The sequence below is a fragment of the Thermobia domestica genome, chromosome 5 (genome assembly GCF_964235325.1).
Source record: "Thermobia domestica chromosome 5, izTheDome1.hap1.1, whole genome shotgun sequence".
Classification (NCBI taxonomy): domain Eukaryota; kingdom Metazoa; phylum Arthropoda; class Insecta; order Zygentoma; family Lepismatidae; genus Thermobia; species Thermobia domestica.
The window spans coordinates 224,273,809-224,290,534 of record NC_137458.1 but is presented as its reverse complement, the minus strand read 5'-3'; the positions used below and the strand labels follow the sequence as shown (position 1 = coordinate 224,290,534).

At 36.4% G+C, this 16,726-nt stretch overlaps 1 protein-coding gene across 1 annotated transcript in view; it reads left to right on the top strand.

The window, feature by feature from the left end:
* The first annotated feature begins 14,894 nt into the window (after window positions 1-14,894).
* Window positions 14,895-16,726, top strand: part of LOC145684778 (trypsin-1-like) — a 59,687-nt gene continuing 57,855 nt past the window's right edge. The window contains exon 1 of the mRNA XM_081757150.1: window positions 14,895-15,070. Within this exon, the coding sequence (XP_081613276.1) occupies window positions 14,990-15,070 (81 nt within the window). The 5' untranslated portion in view covers window positions 14,895-14,989. The remainder of the gene's footprint in view (window positions 15,071-16,726) is intronic.

Below are 16,726 nucleotides of genomic sequence, written 5' to 3'. Positions count from 1 at the left end.
CTTCAGCCTGGTTCATGTCTTGTCCGTACAATCCTGGAATATTATGTTGGTATATTTCAACCAGGACATGAGTCTGATTGTACACAGCGCTGATTTTGACCTTTTACTTCATCTTTTGGAGACGCAGTTTGTCCTCGTATGAGAAACCTGCCACAATCATGAACCCTTTTCGGAACGGTTCTAGCTGCTCGCGTCGGTGTGGTGGGCCCAGAACTCTGTGCCGCATATTTCCGTATAATACGATTTACAGTGGCACCACCTACACGAAAATTAAACACATTACGTATTTCTGCGATATCAGAAAGGGGCATAATGAACTCCTAGAGTCTGTCCACCTTCGGCAGCATCAGACAAAGCTCGACCACACTGCTCTACTGTATAACTAACAGGATACTATTGCTGGAATAAGACAATCTTACGGCGATAAGTAACGCATACGCGGTACAGTTGCAAATTGTCTTCGGTTCAATATAAATGAATCAACCTCTGTAATAATTGTTGATAGAGGAATTCGATAGTGTCTAAAAGGAACAGCAATGCTTGCTCAACATTAAATGCAAGCGACTTGGTGTAAAGTTTTAGAATGTTATACGATATTGTATTTAAAAATTTTCCCTCACTATCACGATTAGCGATTTGTTTTCCCTTCTGCAATGTCAAGTAGGGAAGTTTGTTTTGATTTCCTATCAGGTTATCTGGCATGAACTATAATAGTAATATGCAGCACAAACATGTGGTTATTTTTATGTAGAAAAAACAAACACAAAAGGAGAGTTTAATATAAATGGAATGTTCCGGTGTCACCACTAAAGCCCTTACCAACTAATAAAAGAAATAAAGTAACTTTTGTCTGTGCAAGAAAACTTACATAGTTTTTTTATAAACGGAGGTGTTAGTGACTAATCAAATAAATAAATAAAATCTTATGGCAACATGATCTAATTGTCTGGATGTACTTACGTTGGATATATGCATATATGGCAGCGTTTCCCAACCTTTTTCAACTTGCGGCACACTTCAGGGTAACTTGAATTCTCGCGGCACACATATTATTATTATTATTATTATTATTATTATTATTATTATTATTATTATTATTATTATTATTATTATTATTATTATTATTATTATTTGAAAATATAAAATACTGTAGTATTTTTTTCTGATTACTGACATCCTTCTCACAGAGAAGAAAGCTAGACCACTGTTTTTCCCCCGTGGTAAATCATTATGCTTATTTTTCATTTTAATTTAAAAATAGAAAACAATTACAATCAGATATAGGGCTCAAGTTGTTAAAAATACACTTTTTTTTATCGAAAACTGTATCCAACCTTTCATTAAGAAGGAGGATCACTAAATAACGAACGAACAAACGAATCTCTTTTACTTTTAAAACACAAATATAGGTAATTCGTATAACATGTTTACTTTGCCGGAAGGATTGAATAATATTTTAAAATTTCAAGTTACGAAATAGTCTGCAACAATCAAGAAGCAATAATGGTCATAACAATGATAACAAATACTTTTTTCAAAATTAGAAATGTACAGAAAAATGTTCTACAGAAAAGTAACACAGTATGAAACTTTAAATTTTAGATTCATAGTAGTAATTTGAAATACAAATATACCTTTTTCTGTATGTCTTGCAATTTGATTTTTATAGAATTAATAATTTTGTTCCGATTTCCTCGCGGCACACCAGCGACCCATTCGCGGCACACCACTGTGCCGCGGCACACCGGTTGGGAAACGCTGATATATGGGCTTTCATATGTTTGTCTCCTGAGCCCTACAGTTGACGGGAAGTTTGGTTATTTTTCAGATGTTACTATGTTCCACTATAATATCTGAATCACTCATAAAACTGCATCCAATCGTTACACTGTGATAGTTGTATTTCATATCAATTCACAACAAATACTAGAACCAACCAGGCTGTCGAGGAATTTTTCACTGAGAAAGTAAAGCCCATCTTGAACCATGATAGTCGTTGCCTATCAAAGCCACTTATTCTGATTGTTAAACAATAGAACAAAATTTGTGCTGTCCTTGGCAGTACTTGGTTGTAATAATTATAGTGAATTGTTAGAGAATGTAACTGTCTCAACATAATAATTGGATGCATCATAAATAGTGAATTAAATACAGTAATTATTTTTATAATTTATTGAATGTCTATGACAGCAGTTCCCGTTTTTCTGCCGAAAACAGATTAGATAATGGAAGGTATTTGAATAATATATAATTCTCTTGCTTCTGGCTAAGAGGTCTAGTTTAAATGATCTCACCTCCAGTCTCTAACAAAAAGCTTTTCCAAAGGTCGGGACCTCACTTAACTTCATTAGAATGCAAACTGTAAGGCGTAAGTGTAAGAAGTCTTATAGAACGGCTTTGTTCGTTCGTCTGTCGACAGATACCAGATAAAAAAACGGGCAGAGATATCGAGAAGCGGATTTCTGTGAGCGATTCAGCGTCCCAAGAGTAGTTTCCACCTCATCCGTTAACCCTTTTCAAACCGATTGATTCAAATTAGCAACTTCCGGTATCAAATGTTTATCGTCACAGAACGAACATGGTATTAGATAGTGGGAAGTGGTTTTCTGAAACAGTTTCAGCGTCTCAAGACAATATTCCATAACTACCTGCAACACTCTATCAAAACCTCAACAGTTGAAGTTTACTCTATCGATTTCAATACTGATTTTAACGACGTAAAAGCCTGAGATGTGTTCTTTCGTAATGGATTCAGCGTCCTAAGATAGGTTCCAACTCGTCCGTTAACGCTCTATTCAAACCGGAAATGGCAAAAAATTAACCATTTCCAGTTTCAACACTCATCGACATAAAACAAAAATGGTAACAAATAGCGATTACTGGTTTTCTGTAAATGATACTGAGTCTCATTAACGTAAGGTAACGTATAATCACAGCTTAGAACACTACTAACATCGAAAGTGGTTAAATTTACTATTATTACTACAGGCTTCAACACTGGTTTACATACAGCAAAAACTGTTTTAGATATTGGGATGCGTTTTCTTACAATCTATTAAGCGTCCCAAAAATAGATTCCATCTCCTCCGTTAATCCTATACTCTAATCGGAAGTGATTCAAGTTAACCTTTTACACTTTCAACGTTTATCACCGTAGAACAAAGAGGGAAGCGGTTTTGGGGCAAACGATTCACCGTCTCAAGACATTATACCATGACTATTCGCAAAACTTTTAATGGTTAGTACAAAATTATACATCTAGTGATTTCCTATATTGGTCCAAAAATATTTTCATTGCTACGGTCTCATGTTGGTATTGGACTGGTAGAAAGTAGTGCTCGGATTAAATTGTTTATAAATAATAATAATAATAATAAAACAGAGTGGATTCCAATAGCATAAAGTTACAATAGGAGTTAGGAAATGATCATTCATAAGTAATTTAGTTCTTATGTTTTTGGATTAAAATAAAGGTTCGCTTTGTAGACAGCCCTAAATAAATTCCCGTATAGATGCATTCGAAACCAGCTACCAACTTAGACGATCTTTAGAATTAAAAAGTTAGTACTTCCTTTATATATATAATTGTTATTACTTCTTCCCCATTTTGATTTAATTATAATACTTGTTAGTGATATCCAAAAATGGTTATTTATAGTATCGATATTTCGTGTCCGCTAAAACCGTAAAATACACAATTATTATTATAATTTCTTTTGTTTCCTGAAATGCTACACAACACTTATAAATTGCTGTACAAACTTAAGTTTGTTTATCAGTTTGCTATGCAAAAAGATCACTACTAATTTAAAAAGTCACTAAAATATATCTAATATAGGTCTATAGAAATGAAACCGATCTCGCTTGTGACCGAGTCACAGGAAGGAACACACCTGAACAGTTTGCAAAGCAGTTAGTACCTACTTCGAACTGGGTTTATATCATGTTACTTTGATTAAAACGTGTGTCCTAATTGGGAGCAGGAAGCATAATTTATGGGAAAAATTCAGTACCTCACGAGCCCTTCAAGTTACGATGATAAAAGTCGGTAGGTAAGGTCCCCCAATTTGAAATTTCCGTTTTAATGGAGAAAAGAAGTATTTTATATATTATTTCGTCACATTAAAGGAGAAGTTGCCTCATGTTCGTGATTGAATCACGGTAAAACAGCTGAATAGTTCGAAATTAACTTTCAAATATATTAAGTATTTACCTCGAGCTAAGTTTTTAACATGCTTTGCAGGCGTAGCCCAAGGGAAATATGAGAGGCTCAAAATTTTATATTTTATTTCGCAATATTGAAGTTGACCTTATCTCTTCTTTCTAATTGCATCGTGGGAAAACTGCTGACCCATTTGAAATGAATTTTGGAATGTATTTCCTATTTATTTCAGCTGAGGTTTCATTATATCACTTTGATTAAAGGATGAATGCTAATTGGGTTAAAAAAAAACTTCAAAAATTAATGTCAAAAGTAGATAATCTTACCAGTTTGTAACATTACACTTTCATTCAAATGCGTAACTAAGAAGGAAAGGGGCTTTACATAAATCTATTCTCGTCGTCCGAAGAACGGGCATTTCACACACACACACACGAATCTATATCAGCGTTTCCCAACCTTTTTCAACTTGCGGCACACTACGGGTGTTACTTGGATTCTCGTGGCACACTTATAGGTATTATTTGTAAATATAAAACACAGTGGTAATTTTTCTGTGATTATTGATCTCCTTCTCACAGAGAAGAAAGCCCAAACACTATTTTTTCCCCTTGGTAAATCATAATGCTTATTTTTCATTCTAAGTTAAAAATATAAAACAATTGCAATGAAATATTGGGCTCAAATTTTTAGAAATACGCTTTCTTTTTAAAAACTATCCAACTTTTTACTAAGAAGGAAGATCATTAAATAATGAACGAACAAACAAATCTCTTTTACTTTTAAAACACAAATGTAGCTAATTTGTCGAAAGAATTGAATGATATTTTAAATTTTCAGGTTGCGAAATAGTCTGCAACAATAAAGAAGCAATAATGGTCATAACAATGATAACAATTTTTTTCAACATTAAAAATGTACAGAACATTAACCTGGTATGAAACTTAAAACTGTAGATTCATAGTAGAGGTTGATAGTAATGTGAAATACAAATATGCATTTTCCCTACGTTTTACAATTTGATTGCTATAAAATTAATAATTTGGTTTCGATTCCTTGCGGCACACCAGCGGCCCCTTCACGGCACACCAGTGTGCCGCGGCACACCGGTTGGGAAACGCTGGTCTATATGTATAAGCAGTATGTTTTATTTGATTGATTTCTCAATTATTAGATTATTTAGATTCTCAATTATTATTACTGAATGTTTAGTGACATGAAATTGTCTTAAGAAAGTTAGATAAGAAAGAGTAAGTTTTACCTCATTAATCAATTTTAAGTATTTAACACTTTTAAACGAATACAAACGTGGTACTTTACTTCTGTAGTTACAATTATTATGTCTTATTGAGTCTTAAATTATAGAATGAGAATCCAATTACGTTCACAGGTGACTGATAGCTCCTGAAACTAGTAAACATAACGTATATGAAGTAAGCAAACAACTAATGAGCAGTGACATCGAAAGCAGTCAAGACAACCTGGAGATCATGAGGCTAAAATCATACAATTTGTGTGTAAATTGAATCCTAAAACTAAATATATCACATTAGTGGCAGTGCTACATTACAATTTTAACAACTGGAGGTCGCTATTTCTGAATCACGCTTTGTAGTAAGAGTATAATTTGTGTCTGAAATTTTATCTGAATCAGACGCGTACCCGGAATTTCTACTGAGTGGGTGTTTCAAAGTCGAAAATATACGTTCCCCGTGAATACCCTCCTAATCTGCAAGCTTTCATTTACAATTAATTGTGCAAAATCCTGAGCAATCGAAATCAGATGATTTCAAAATCTTTGCTTATCAAAGAAAAATATGTCAGTTTGCACATCATGGTCACTTGTGACACGTCGAGAGCAATATTGTGTATAATATAACAATGCACGGAACGCTAGAAACTTCTGAAATAACAAAAGTTCAATGTATCTTCTCGATCAAGAATTCGATGTCCGATTGAAACACAAAGCTTCTTTCCACAATGGCGGATATAGCCTGGGGCCGGAGGACCTAGCCCTCCCCAGTCTTTTTCGGGGTGACAAAAATAATTGAAGCTATTATTTATATATTTTTGAAAGTTTGTAGCAAACTCATTATATATATATATATATATATATATATATATATATATATATATATATATATATATATATATATATATATATATGTATATTATAGTCTGGGTTCTGGTTGCCCTCCCCCATGGGCGGCGATTAGGGGCGGCAAAGGGGGGCAGTTGCCCCCGCACTTTTTTGAAGTATCCAATTAATGTATATAGTTTCATTTGGAAATGTAACGATTTTGTATGTGTTACTGATTAATAGGAAAAAAATGCTGCCATATAATATTTGCTGTTGCGTGAATACGTATTGGTTGTCTTCCCGTGGAGTAAAGAAAGCTACAGTAATTGCGTTGTAATCGCCACAGAAAATAACCCCCAAAAATAACCTATTGGAGCACAATTTCAGCATACTTTCATTTCTTCTTACAAGGGCTCGATATGTTAGTGAGATGCTTTGAAGCTAATCGAAAGAACATTATGCAAAAAAGTAGGGCCTATTTCACAAGTTATTCTTTAATTGCACAAAAATTGACAGTTCCTAAAATGTCTTTTCTTCTTTCTAAAGTAAGGAATATCGATTAAAAAGAGCGTGATAAGAAACAACTTCTACCTTTTCCATTGTTTTGTAGTGTAATATACGAGTGAAGTGTTGTGTTTAAGGATGTACGAGTATATATACAATAAAATTTAAAAATTGAACATAATTCTAGGTTTTAAGTTTATTTTGTATAACTGAAGTGTGGATTGATTCTAAGTATTGTTGTGTTTTGATGTGTTCCAAGAAAGTGAAAACTGCACCTAATGGCAACGAACATATTTCAAGAAGTTGCAAAAGCAAATATTTCTTTAAATGTCGTAGCATATGCTTGTAGTATTTACTGCCTTTCATTTTCTAAGAGTAATAACACACATTTAATAGCATGTGTGAAATATTAAGTTTTTCATTAATCCTCAGTTTCAATATAACTTTTGCAAAACAAGCATCATTATTCATTACTATGATTAATATTATCCTTTCTATTTATTTGTTTTGCAAATTTATTAAATAATCTGATCACACAATTTTCCAGACAGAATTTTAAGATGTTCATGAGCAAGGAATCAAATCTCTTCTTACACTTTCGATGTTTAAGAGTACAAAGGGCTAGTATCTACTTGCGTTGTTCTTCTCAATTTACTTAATAAACTATTATATACGATATACGGTATTTTAACTGAAACTATAGTATCCTATTAGTTATACAACCTTTCGTCAAACAAAATGTTAGAAACAACCAGGAAAACTAACATTTATATACAAATATTCAGATCATGTCTTGCCCCCTCACTTTTAACGTCCAACCGCCGCCACTGCCCTCCCCAGTTTTTACCTTCTAGATCCGCTCCTTACTTCGGGTAAGAAAGAAAGCAGAGAGGGTGGTGATTTGTATCTAAGCAGTGATTCTCGTCTCATGTAGTTTTACTTTGTTACTGCTGAAAAGAGATATCAAACTGTAATCATCTATCAATCATAACTTGAGTTTTCGACAATTTAAAAGTCTATTTATTTAGTTAACACTGTAATACTTCAAAATGTAATAAGAACTTTATCTCCACTCTCAATTAAATCTATACTTTCCATCCTAAAGTCATACGATTGGGATATATCTTGCTCGTTAAAATTCATTTTAATCCTAAAAAAATCTTTATGAAGAATAAAGTATTTCCTATTTAAAAGTTTCGAAGATTATTCATTCTTATCTGATAGTGTCACCACACTATTAGTTAGGTAAGTATCATCTGTTTCTTAAAACACTGTTACCAAATTTCAACAACTTCTATACCGTGTGAATCTAAAGCCCTGGGCAAAAACTCATTTCCATAGGAGTACAGATTGCAGTTGCAATTTTCGTTAGTAAGTCTAAAGCAGTGTTCCCAGTTTTATCTGGTACGCCGCTTCGTAAACCATGCACACTTCACGGTCCTATTTTTTCTGCTCCTTGGTCATACGTGGGTTTTATCACACAGCCTTCTGCAATTTCAAATGCATTACTATATTCTCCCTCGGGGCCGCGGTGGCTCAGTGGTAGAGCGTTCACCTCTGGTGCCTGGGGTCCCGGGTTCGATCACAGCCCCCGCCAAGTGAACTTTGTGGTGGACAAACACCGTGTGCGTGGGTTTTCTCGGGGTTCTCCCGTTTCCTCCCACTTTCTTCATTCCACCATTTTCATTCATTACTCATCATCACCGTCTCCTTTAGCCTAACCGGCATAACCGTGGGACGTAAAGCTTAAAGATTTCATTTCATTTCATTTTTATATTCTCCCTCCCCGATAAACATCACCTTTACGAAGACACTTATGTGTCGGGTGGGGAGGATTGCGTGCTACAGTGAAATTTAGAGCTGTGTCGGTGGTAGTTCACTACCAGAAGGGCCACCCCTGCCGAATTGGTCTAAATGGAGTAGCCAGACAAAGAGTGTTCTGGGAGAAGGCAGCAGTTCTCCAGTAGCCAAGTTGGCGGAAATCATAGTGGTTGGTACGGCAACTTGGACATTAGTCCTAGGCGTGGTCAGAGTGACTTGAACGGCTGGGATACTGCGGGGTGGAAGGCAACGGGAAACCACCACTCTATTTTCCCTAGTTTGCTGGCAGCATAAAGAGAACATATGAACAATGGACTTTCGCAGGTCAAAATGTAGTTCCGGAGGTAAAATATCCCCCATTCGGATCTCCGGGAGGGGGATGGCTTGGGAAGGACTATTGGACGAGAAAGTAATAATGGGGGGAAGACAGACAGAAAAAAATGAAATGAAATCTTTGAGTTTTACGTCCCACGGTTATGCCGGTTAGGATAAAAGAGATGGTGAGTAATGAATGAAATGGTGGAATGAAAGAAGTGGGATGAAACGGGAGAACCCCGAGAAAACCCACGCACACGGTGTTTGTCCACCACAAAGTTCACTTGGCGGGGGCTGGGATCGAACCCGGGACCCCAAGCACCAGAGGTGAACGCTCTACCACTGAGCCACCGCGGCCCCTGGAAGACAGACAGAGAAAGAAAGACAAGGAAGAGCAAAAGGTTTACGATAGGCGAGGGACATGGAACGTACGTACTATGTTACAGATAGGAAAATTAGAAAATCTTAAAGAAGAAATTAATCAAAATAATTTAGATTTAGTAGGTGTTTGTGAAGTTAGATGGGAAGGAAATGGGGTATTGAACAGCGAAGGATATAGAATGTTTTACTCAGGTAATGAAAAGGGCGGGCATAATGGCGTAGGAATAATTCTTGGAAAACGCTTAAAGGAGAAGGTAGTGAAAGTAGAATTTATTGATGATAGAGTTATGATGTTAAGACTTAAAGGGAAAACGAAGGATCTAATGGTGATACAGACATATGCACCGACGACTTCGCATGCAAATGAAGAAGTAGAGGAAAATTATGAGAAAATAGAAGAAATTATAGATAGGGAGGAGAAGGGTGCATGCATAATTCTAATGGGAGATTTCAATGCAGTTGTGGGAGAAAAACAGGAAGGTAGTATCGTAGGCAAATATGGTTTAGGCAAAAGAAATGAAAGGAAAGGGGAGAGGGACTGGTGAATTTCTGTAGACAGAATTCACTAGTAATTGGGAACACTTGGTTCAATCAGCACAAGAGAAGAAGATATACATGGAAATCACCATAGACGGCGTAAGATATCAGATACACTATGTTATGATTCAGGACAGGTATCGGAATAGCTTAAAGAATGCGAAGACCCTTCCCGGGGCTGATATTTTCTCTGATCATAATCTTGTGCTGGCCGAAGTAGATATTCAACTGAAAAATGTAGGCAGAAGAAAAGTAGGTAATAAAGTGTTGAATACTGAAAAGTTGAAAAACGAGGAAATAAGAAATCTTTTCGTTCCAAAATTCGAAGAAAACTGTTCAAACGAGGAAAGGATAGTCACAGGTAGTAACGCACGGTGGGAACATATTAAACGTCGCTTACAGCAGGCTGCAGAAGAAGCAGTAGGTTACCGCAAACACAAAACTGCTAAAAAAAACCATGGGTTACAGAGCACATGTTGCAGAAAATGAGGGAGAGGAAGATGTGGAAACAGGTTGATACAGAAGAGGGCAGAAAGATGTACAAAAAGTTAAATAATGAATTACGAAGAGAAACAGACAGAGCGAGGTAAGAGTTTTACAAAAGAAAATGCGAGGACATAGAAGAATTAGAAAGAGTTGGGAAATATGAGGAAATGTACAAGGAGGTGAAATCTATGGAATTTCGGAGGAAACAAGGGGTTATTATGATGGCAGTAGAAAATAAGAATGGGAAGGTAGTCAGCGAAAGAAATGAGGTCATAGGAAGGTGGAAAGAATACGTTGAAGACTTATATGAGAGTAGGGATAGACCGTGTAGCCTAAATATTGAAGTAGAAAATGAAGTAGGCGAGGATGATAAAGGATTTAGTATTCTTCGGGATGAGTTTGAAAAGGCTATATCCGAGATTAGGAATGGAAAGGCAACCGGAATAGATAACATACCAATCGAATTCTTTAAAAATATAGGAGACAAGGGAAAGAAAGAATTGTTGCGACTATGCAATGAAATATATGAAACAGGAGAATGGCCAAAAGACTTTCTGAAAACGATCATGATACCGATAGCTAAGAAATCGAACCCAAAGAGATGTGAGGATTATAGAACTATTAGTCGCATATCCCATGCAGCTAAAATTCTGCTTCGAATACTGAGTAGAAGGTTATATGGAAGAACAAATAAAGATGTTGAGGAGGAGCAGTTCGGGTTCAGAAGAGGCAAGGGCACAAGAGATGCTATTGGATTATTAAGGGCGATCGGTGAAAGATTTATAGAAAAAGGGAAAGAGGTGTATGTTGTATTTATTGATCTAGAAAAGGCTTTTGACCGCGTGAATTGAGAATTGTTGTTGGGAGTTCTAACAAAGATAGGGTTGGAATGGAAAGATAGAAGACTCATAAGAAACTTATACATGAACCAACAAGTAAGTGTTAGGATAGGGGAAGAACTGACGGAAGAGAGTGCAATTGAAAGGGGAGTTCGACAAGGATGCTGCCTCTTGCCAACAATATTTAATGTCTATCTAGAAGAGATAGTGAAAAAGAGCCTACATGATGATGATGGCATTTCGGTAGGAAGTAGAATGATTAGATGCATAAGATTTGCAGACGATATGGCGCTTCTTGCAGAATCTGAAAAGAAAATCAATAAAATGTTAGAAAAAATGAGAAAGGGTTTTGAAGAATATGAGATGAAAATAAATGTTAGAAAGACAAAAGCCATGGTGATTGGAACGAAGGGGTCTGTGTCAAATATAAACGTAGTAGGGGAGAAAATAGAACAAGTGAATAGTTTTCGATACCTGGGTAGTATTCTTAGTAATGACATGAAGTGCGAACGTGAAATAAAAGCAAGGATAGGAATGGCGAAAGAAGCCTTTAGGAGGAAGAAAAGTCTGTTTTGTGGGGCCTTGAATAAAGAGTTGAGAAAAAGACTCATAAAATGCTTCGTGTGGAGTGTTGTACGTATGGGTCGGAAACGTGGTCATTACGTAAAGGTGACGAAAATCGACTGGAAGCCTTCGAAATGTGGGTGGGGAGAAGAATGGAAAGAATTAGTTGGGTAGAGCGGAAAACTAATGAGAGAGTGTTAGAAATGGTGGGTGAGAAAAGAACACTTTTAGATATTATTAGGAAGAGGAAGAGAAACTGGTTGGGACATTGCCTAAGAAGAGATTCTATCATGAGGGACGTCCTAGAGGGTATGGTGGCGGGAAAGAGAGGGAGGGGGCGAATGAGACTACAATTAATGGATGATATTAAAACAGAAAGATCATACGCGAAGACGAAGAAGTTAGCGGAGGACCGTGGAGCATGGAAGCTTCTCAGCTGCGGCAAGTGACCTGCCAATTTAGGCAGAATACCTATGATGATGACTATATTCTCAAATCTTCAATATAGTACTAATAATAATCACCATATTCTCATCAATTTATATTTATTTCCAGCAACATTTATGCTTACCATTGTTATTTATTATTTTTTACCAGCTTTTTTTTTTTAATGAAACCATAATTCTTACTCTATAGTTGTTTCTTGTTTCTACGGTATTTAATTTAATATCTCTTTATTAGAACATCTGCTCTGTCAATAGCTTATATCACCCTTATTTACTCTTCACGCCTTCTCTCGAAGGCGCGGTCCTCCAGGTTAGGTACTACTTGTTGTAAGAAATCCAAGTCGCAAGAGAAAAGCCGCAAGCCGGGTGGTATTTCCTTCATATTTGAAATTCTAAAAATGTAGCTCCTACACATGCAGAGGAGAAGCAATTCTATTTGATTAAGTGATAGAATGCTTAATAAGAGGTCTGTCCAGGAAGTAACAGACGTTTGGAAATAAAAACGGTAACAGAATGAACAAAACAAACTGCATTACCGTATATATATTTCAAAGGTACACCCTTAAGCTATTTTTCCACATAATCGCCATGGAAAGACATCAAATCGTGGCACGTAAGTTTTTCAATACCATCGTGGTAGAAATCTGCCGCTTGCGATTTCAATCACTGGCTTAACTCACCCGGCATGCAGTTCGTCGCCAGTATCAAAGCGTCGTGTAGCGAGGCATGTCTTCATTGCTGGTAGATGGTTGACGCCAAATTCGGGCTGTATGGTGGGTAATCAAACACCTCCCATCCAAAACCATCCAAGAGCTCTCGGGTACGCTTAGGCGTATATGGACGTGAGTTGTCGTGAACAAACAACACCTTCGCGCAAGTTTTCCCCGGCGTTTGTTTTGAATCGCGCGCCTTAACTTTCTCAGTGTTTCACAATACCTCTCTGAGGTAATTATTGTGCCACGTTCAAGAAAATCAACGGGAATCACTCTCTGAGCGTGTTAGAACACAGTAACCTCACAATCTTTCTTGCTGACAGGGTTTGCAAACACTGTCTTGGTTTCTTGGGAGAATGTGCGTGTCCCCATTCCATCGACTGGTGCTTTGTTTCACAATTGACATGCTTCACCCGTCTCGTTCCCAGTGACGATACGATCGATCACCGTGTACCAGTTGTTTGTGCAATCTTCGAGGAAAGTCATGATGAAGCTATTCTCTGTTTTTTGTGGTCTTCCGTTAGGATTTTCGGAATCCACCTAGCACAAAATTTGTGGTAACCAAGCTGTTCCACTAGAACTTCATTCACTAAACTCAGTGATATTTGGGGAAAATGTTCAGCAAGTTCTGTAATCGTGAAACAACGATTTTCAAGAATTTTGTTGACCATTTACCTCACCAGTTCATCAGACACAGAGCTAGGCCTACCACTGCGGTCCTGATCGTGAACATTGGAACGGCCATTTTTAAAGTCAATGCACAATTACCTTACTCGGCTTTCACTCATTATTCCATATCTGTACACTTCACACAGTTGGCGATGAATTTCTTTTCTTTTCTTTTTTTTTTTTTTTTTTCAACGAAAACCTAATCACAGAACGTATCTCACAAGGGGTGGGATTTTCTATTGCAGAACACATTGTAACATGTCACAGAAAGCAGAGTAAGAGCATCACAGTTCTCATGCTACCACAACTGGATGTGCTGAGTATGGCAATGTTCTGATACCAAGATGGCGACTCTAGCCAAACCCACTGCCGCGATAGGTCAATGCGTCTGGTACTTTGAAAAGAGTCATAAGCTTGATCCCAGAATAAGTAAGTTTACGACAGACTAAACCTTGCAGCGATTTGTTCTGACTTTTTTAAAAAATCATTATTATTGTTTAATTTAATTTTAGCAAATATGGAGTACTGTTAGACTAATAATTGGATGAAGCTTGGCTAGTGACGAGGGCCTGTAATTCAGCTCTCTTGTAGGCGATGGTGGGGGCCTATGCTGTGAAAGTTGTTGTTGCATGATGGTCCACACACTTGCAAACTACACTAGGTACTCGGAGTTCGGATCCTACATTTAACTTTGGTATCATTCTTTATTACCTCGGTAGAGCGCCTACTTTTCCTGTGTGGGGCCCCTGGTTCGATCCCTGGTCAATTAAGTTTGTAGTGGGCAATAGCGTGTCCATAGGTGTTCTGAGAGTACTCCAGTTTCTTTCAACTTTCTCATTCCACAAATTTTTCCATCATCATTCACTTGCTTTAATCATTGTTCCTTAACCATTGTCATGGGAGGTTAAACTAAAAGATGTATTTTTTTTTCATTACTCATTGCGTCACAGGGACGAAAACACTCAAACTAAGAATTAGCTATCATGAAACAGAAAATTAATTTATTTAACTATACTCGAAACAACTACTTTTTTCTTTTCACAGCTCAGTGTTTATCAGTTTGAAGCAGCGTAATATTGGGACGTGCACTGTCTTACTTAGTTTTTTGCTAGAAAGATATTACTGCTAATAACTGTTCTAAGAATAAGCACAATGACTTGTAAACGAATAAAAAAGAAATTTAAAAAAAATACTTGCAGAAAGCAGCACTGAATAGATGTAGTTTTATGTTGTACTTGACCTTTCCCTAACCACGTGTTTTGATGTTTTGTTGACAGCTACTTTCATGCTGCTCCGCCCTACATTGTGGCAACATAAACAACCGGAAATATCCCCCTGGAGCTACTAAAGAAGTTGTTCCAGATAAAGACTCCAGCAGTCAGCGCTCGTGAAGGAATTCGGGTCGCAAATATCAGTGATTGCTTTTGCTTCCTCGTGCACTAGTGGCAAATTTAGCCATCAATTGATAAGACATGGGGATTTTTACTATTTTTGTCATAAGTGTTACATTATTCATTTCGTGTGTTCGTAGTTCTCCTGCTGATTACGTACAGGTAATAGAAATACTACTTTTTCTTAAATTAATAACATTGATGATAATATATATTTCACTAATACGAAATTAGTTGTTTGGATACATTCTTTTTTTCTTTAAATCAAAGTAGCTGAAATTTTTCTGATGTTGTCCGCGTTATTTCAAAATTCTTTTTTGCGTTACAGAGGAAACGTTCATTTTATAATCATAATTGTACTTCCAGACTATTTGCAACCTGCGTTTTTTTCTGACGATACGTAGTACCGGCTTTCTTTCCCGGAAGAAACGACTTCTTTAGTTATTTTTTCATTTATTTTTTATTTTATTTATTTATTTTGATTTTACGGAATAAGCAGGAGCGGATTAAGGGCGGAGCCAATGGAGCCCAGGTTCCGGGGCCTTAAGGCTCAGGGGAACCGCAATCTCTCTCTTTAATACTAAAATATAGCAATCAACTTATTATATTATAGGCTTCAGATCCATGCTAATTTTTTCCCGCTCACTAGACTCGCGGTTTTGCTAGAGTTAAGTCTTCTCCCACCAGTGTCTTCACGATATTTATTTTGTGAGGAAGTGAGCTATTTTGGACCTCTATTACAAGCAATCAAATCTAGAAGGTTTTCCAAATGTCGTTAACAATAAAACGTTCCTATTCAAATCAATTTGGGCTCGCTGAAATACTAAAAAGTCATTCCCTAACAACTTGTCTTGGTCCAATAATTTTGAAACGTACAATTGCTATCTTGTTTATCACAAGAGAATTCAGAGTAATTCCTTCTATTCGTGTGTCGATATTCGATATCTTAGCCTTATGTGAAACTAAATCTTCTCTAATTATTGATATCTGCGAAGCAAAATCTAATACAGCATCAGCATTCTTATCTTCAATCAATAATGGCATTATGATCTATTTCGTGTAGTAATGTAGAATTTTACAACATGACCTTTATTTCTTAATACAGTGTTATCTCTAAACAATACCGGTATTTCTTCCAGACATGTTTTTGAGGGGGTACTGCCCGCCCAGAGGTCTGAGAGTACCCCCGAAGAAGACCAAAATAATAAGTCTATAATATAATAATAAATAGGATAGTACCAGCAGTAATAATAAATAGGAATAATAAATGTGCCCCCCTGAACATTGTTTCTAAAAGGAATATTGTCTGTAAATGTACTTCTCACATTTACAAATATTACGCGTTTAAAGACTGTTTACGCAACAAACACCTCTTCTGTGTGAAAACCATGAACACAAAAAGAGGAAATGGGATGTGTTTGTGCCTAATTCGGAAATTGCTGATAATTGTTTCCATACATAGGTGTTTGAAACTGATAATTATGGAAATTTACTCTAAAATAAAATTGATTTCTCGACTGGTCTCTAAAATTTCTAAAATTACCACGAAATCCACTTCTAAAATTCCCTCTTTGAATGTGATTTTCATTTCCTCTATTTTGTATTTTGCCTATAAAAATTATTCACTTTTCGTTGAAAATTCTGTCTGTTTTTGTTACTACGGTTAGTATTGTTGTGGTCAGATTGCTGCTGACTAATCTGTAAAGTTAATTATTCTAACTTTTTCTCTAACGATTGCAATTGATCCGAACTAACTGGACTTTGCGGCTGATTACTTTGTTGACTTTGCACTTTCGGTTCACTAGCCTCCTGTTTGAC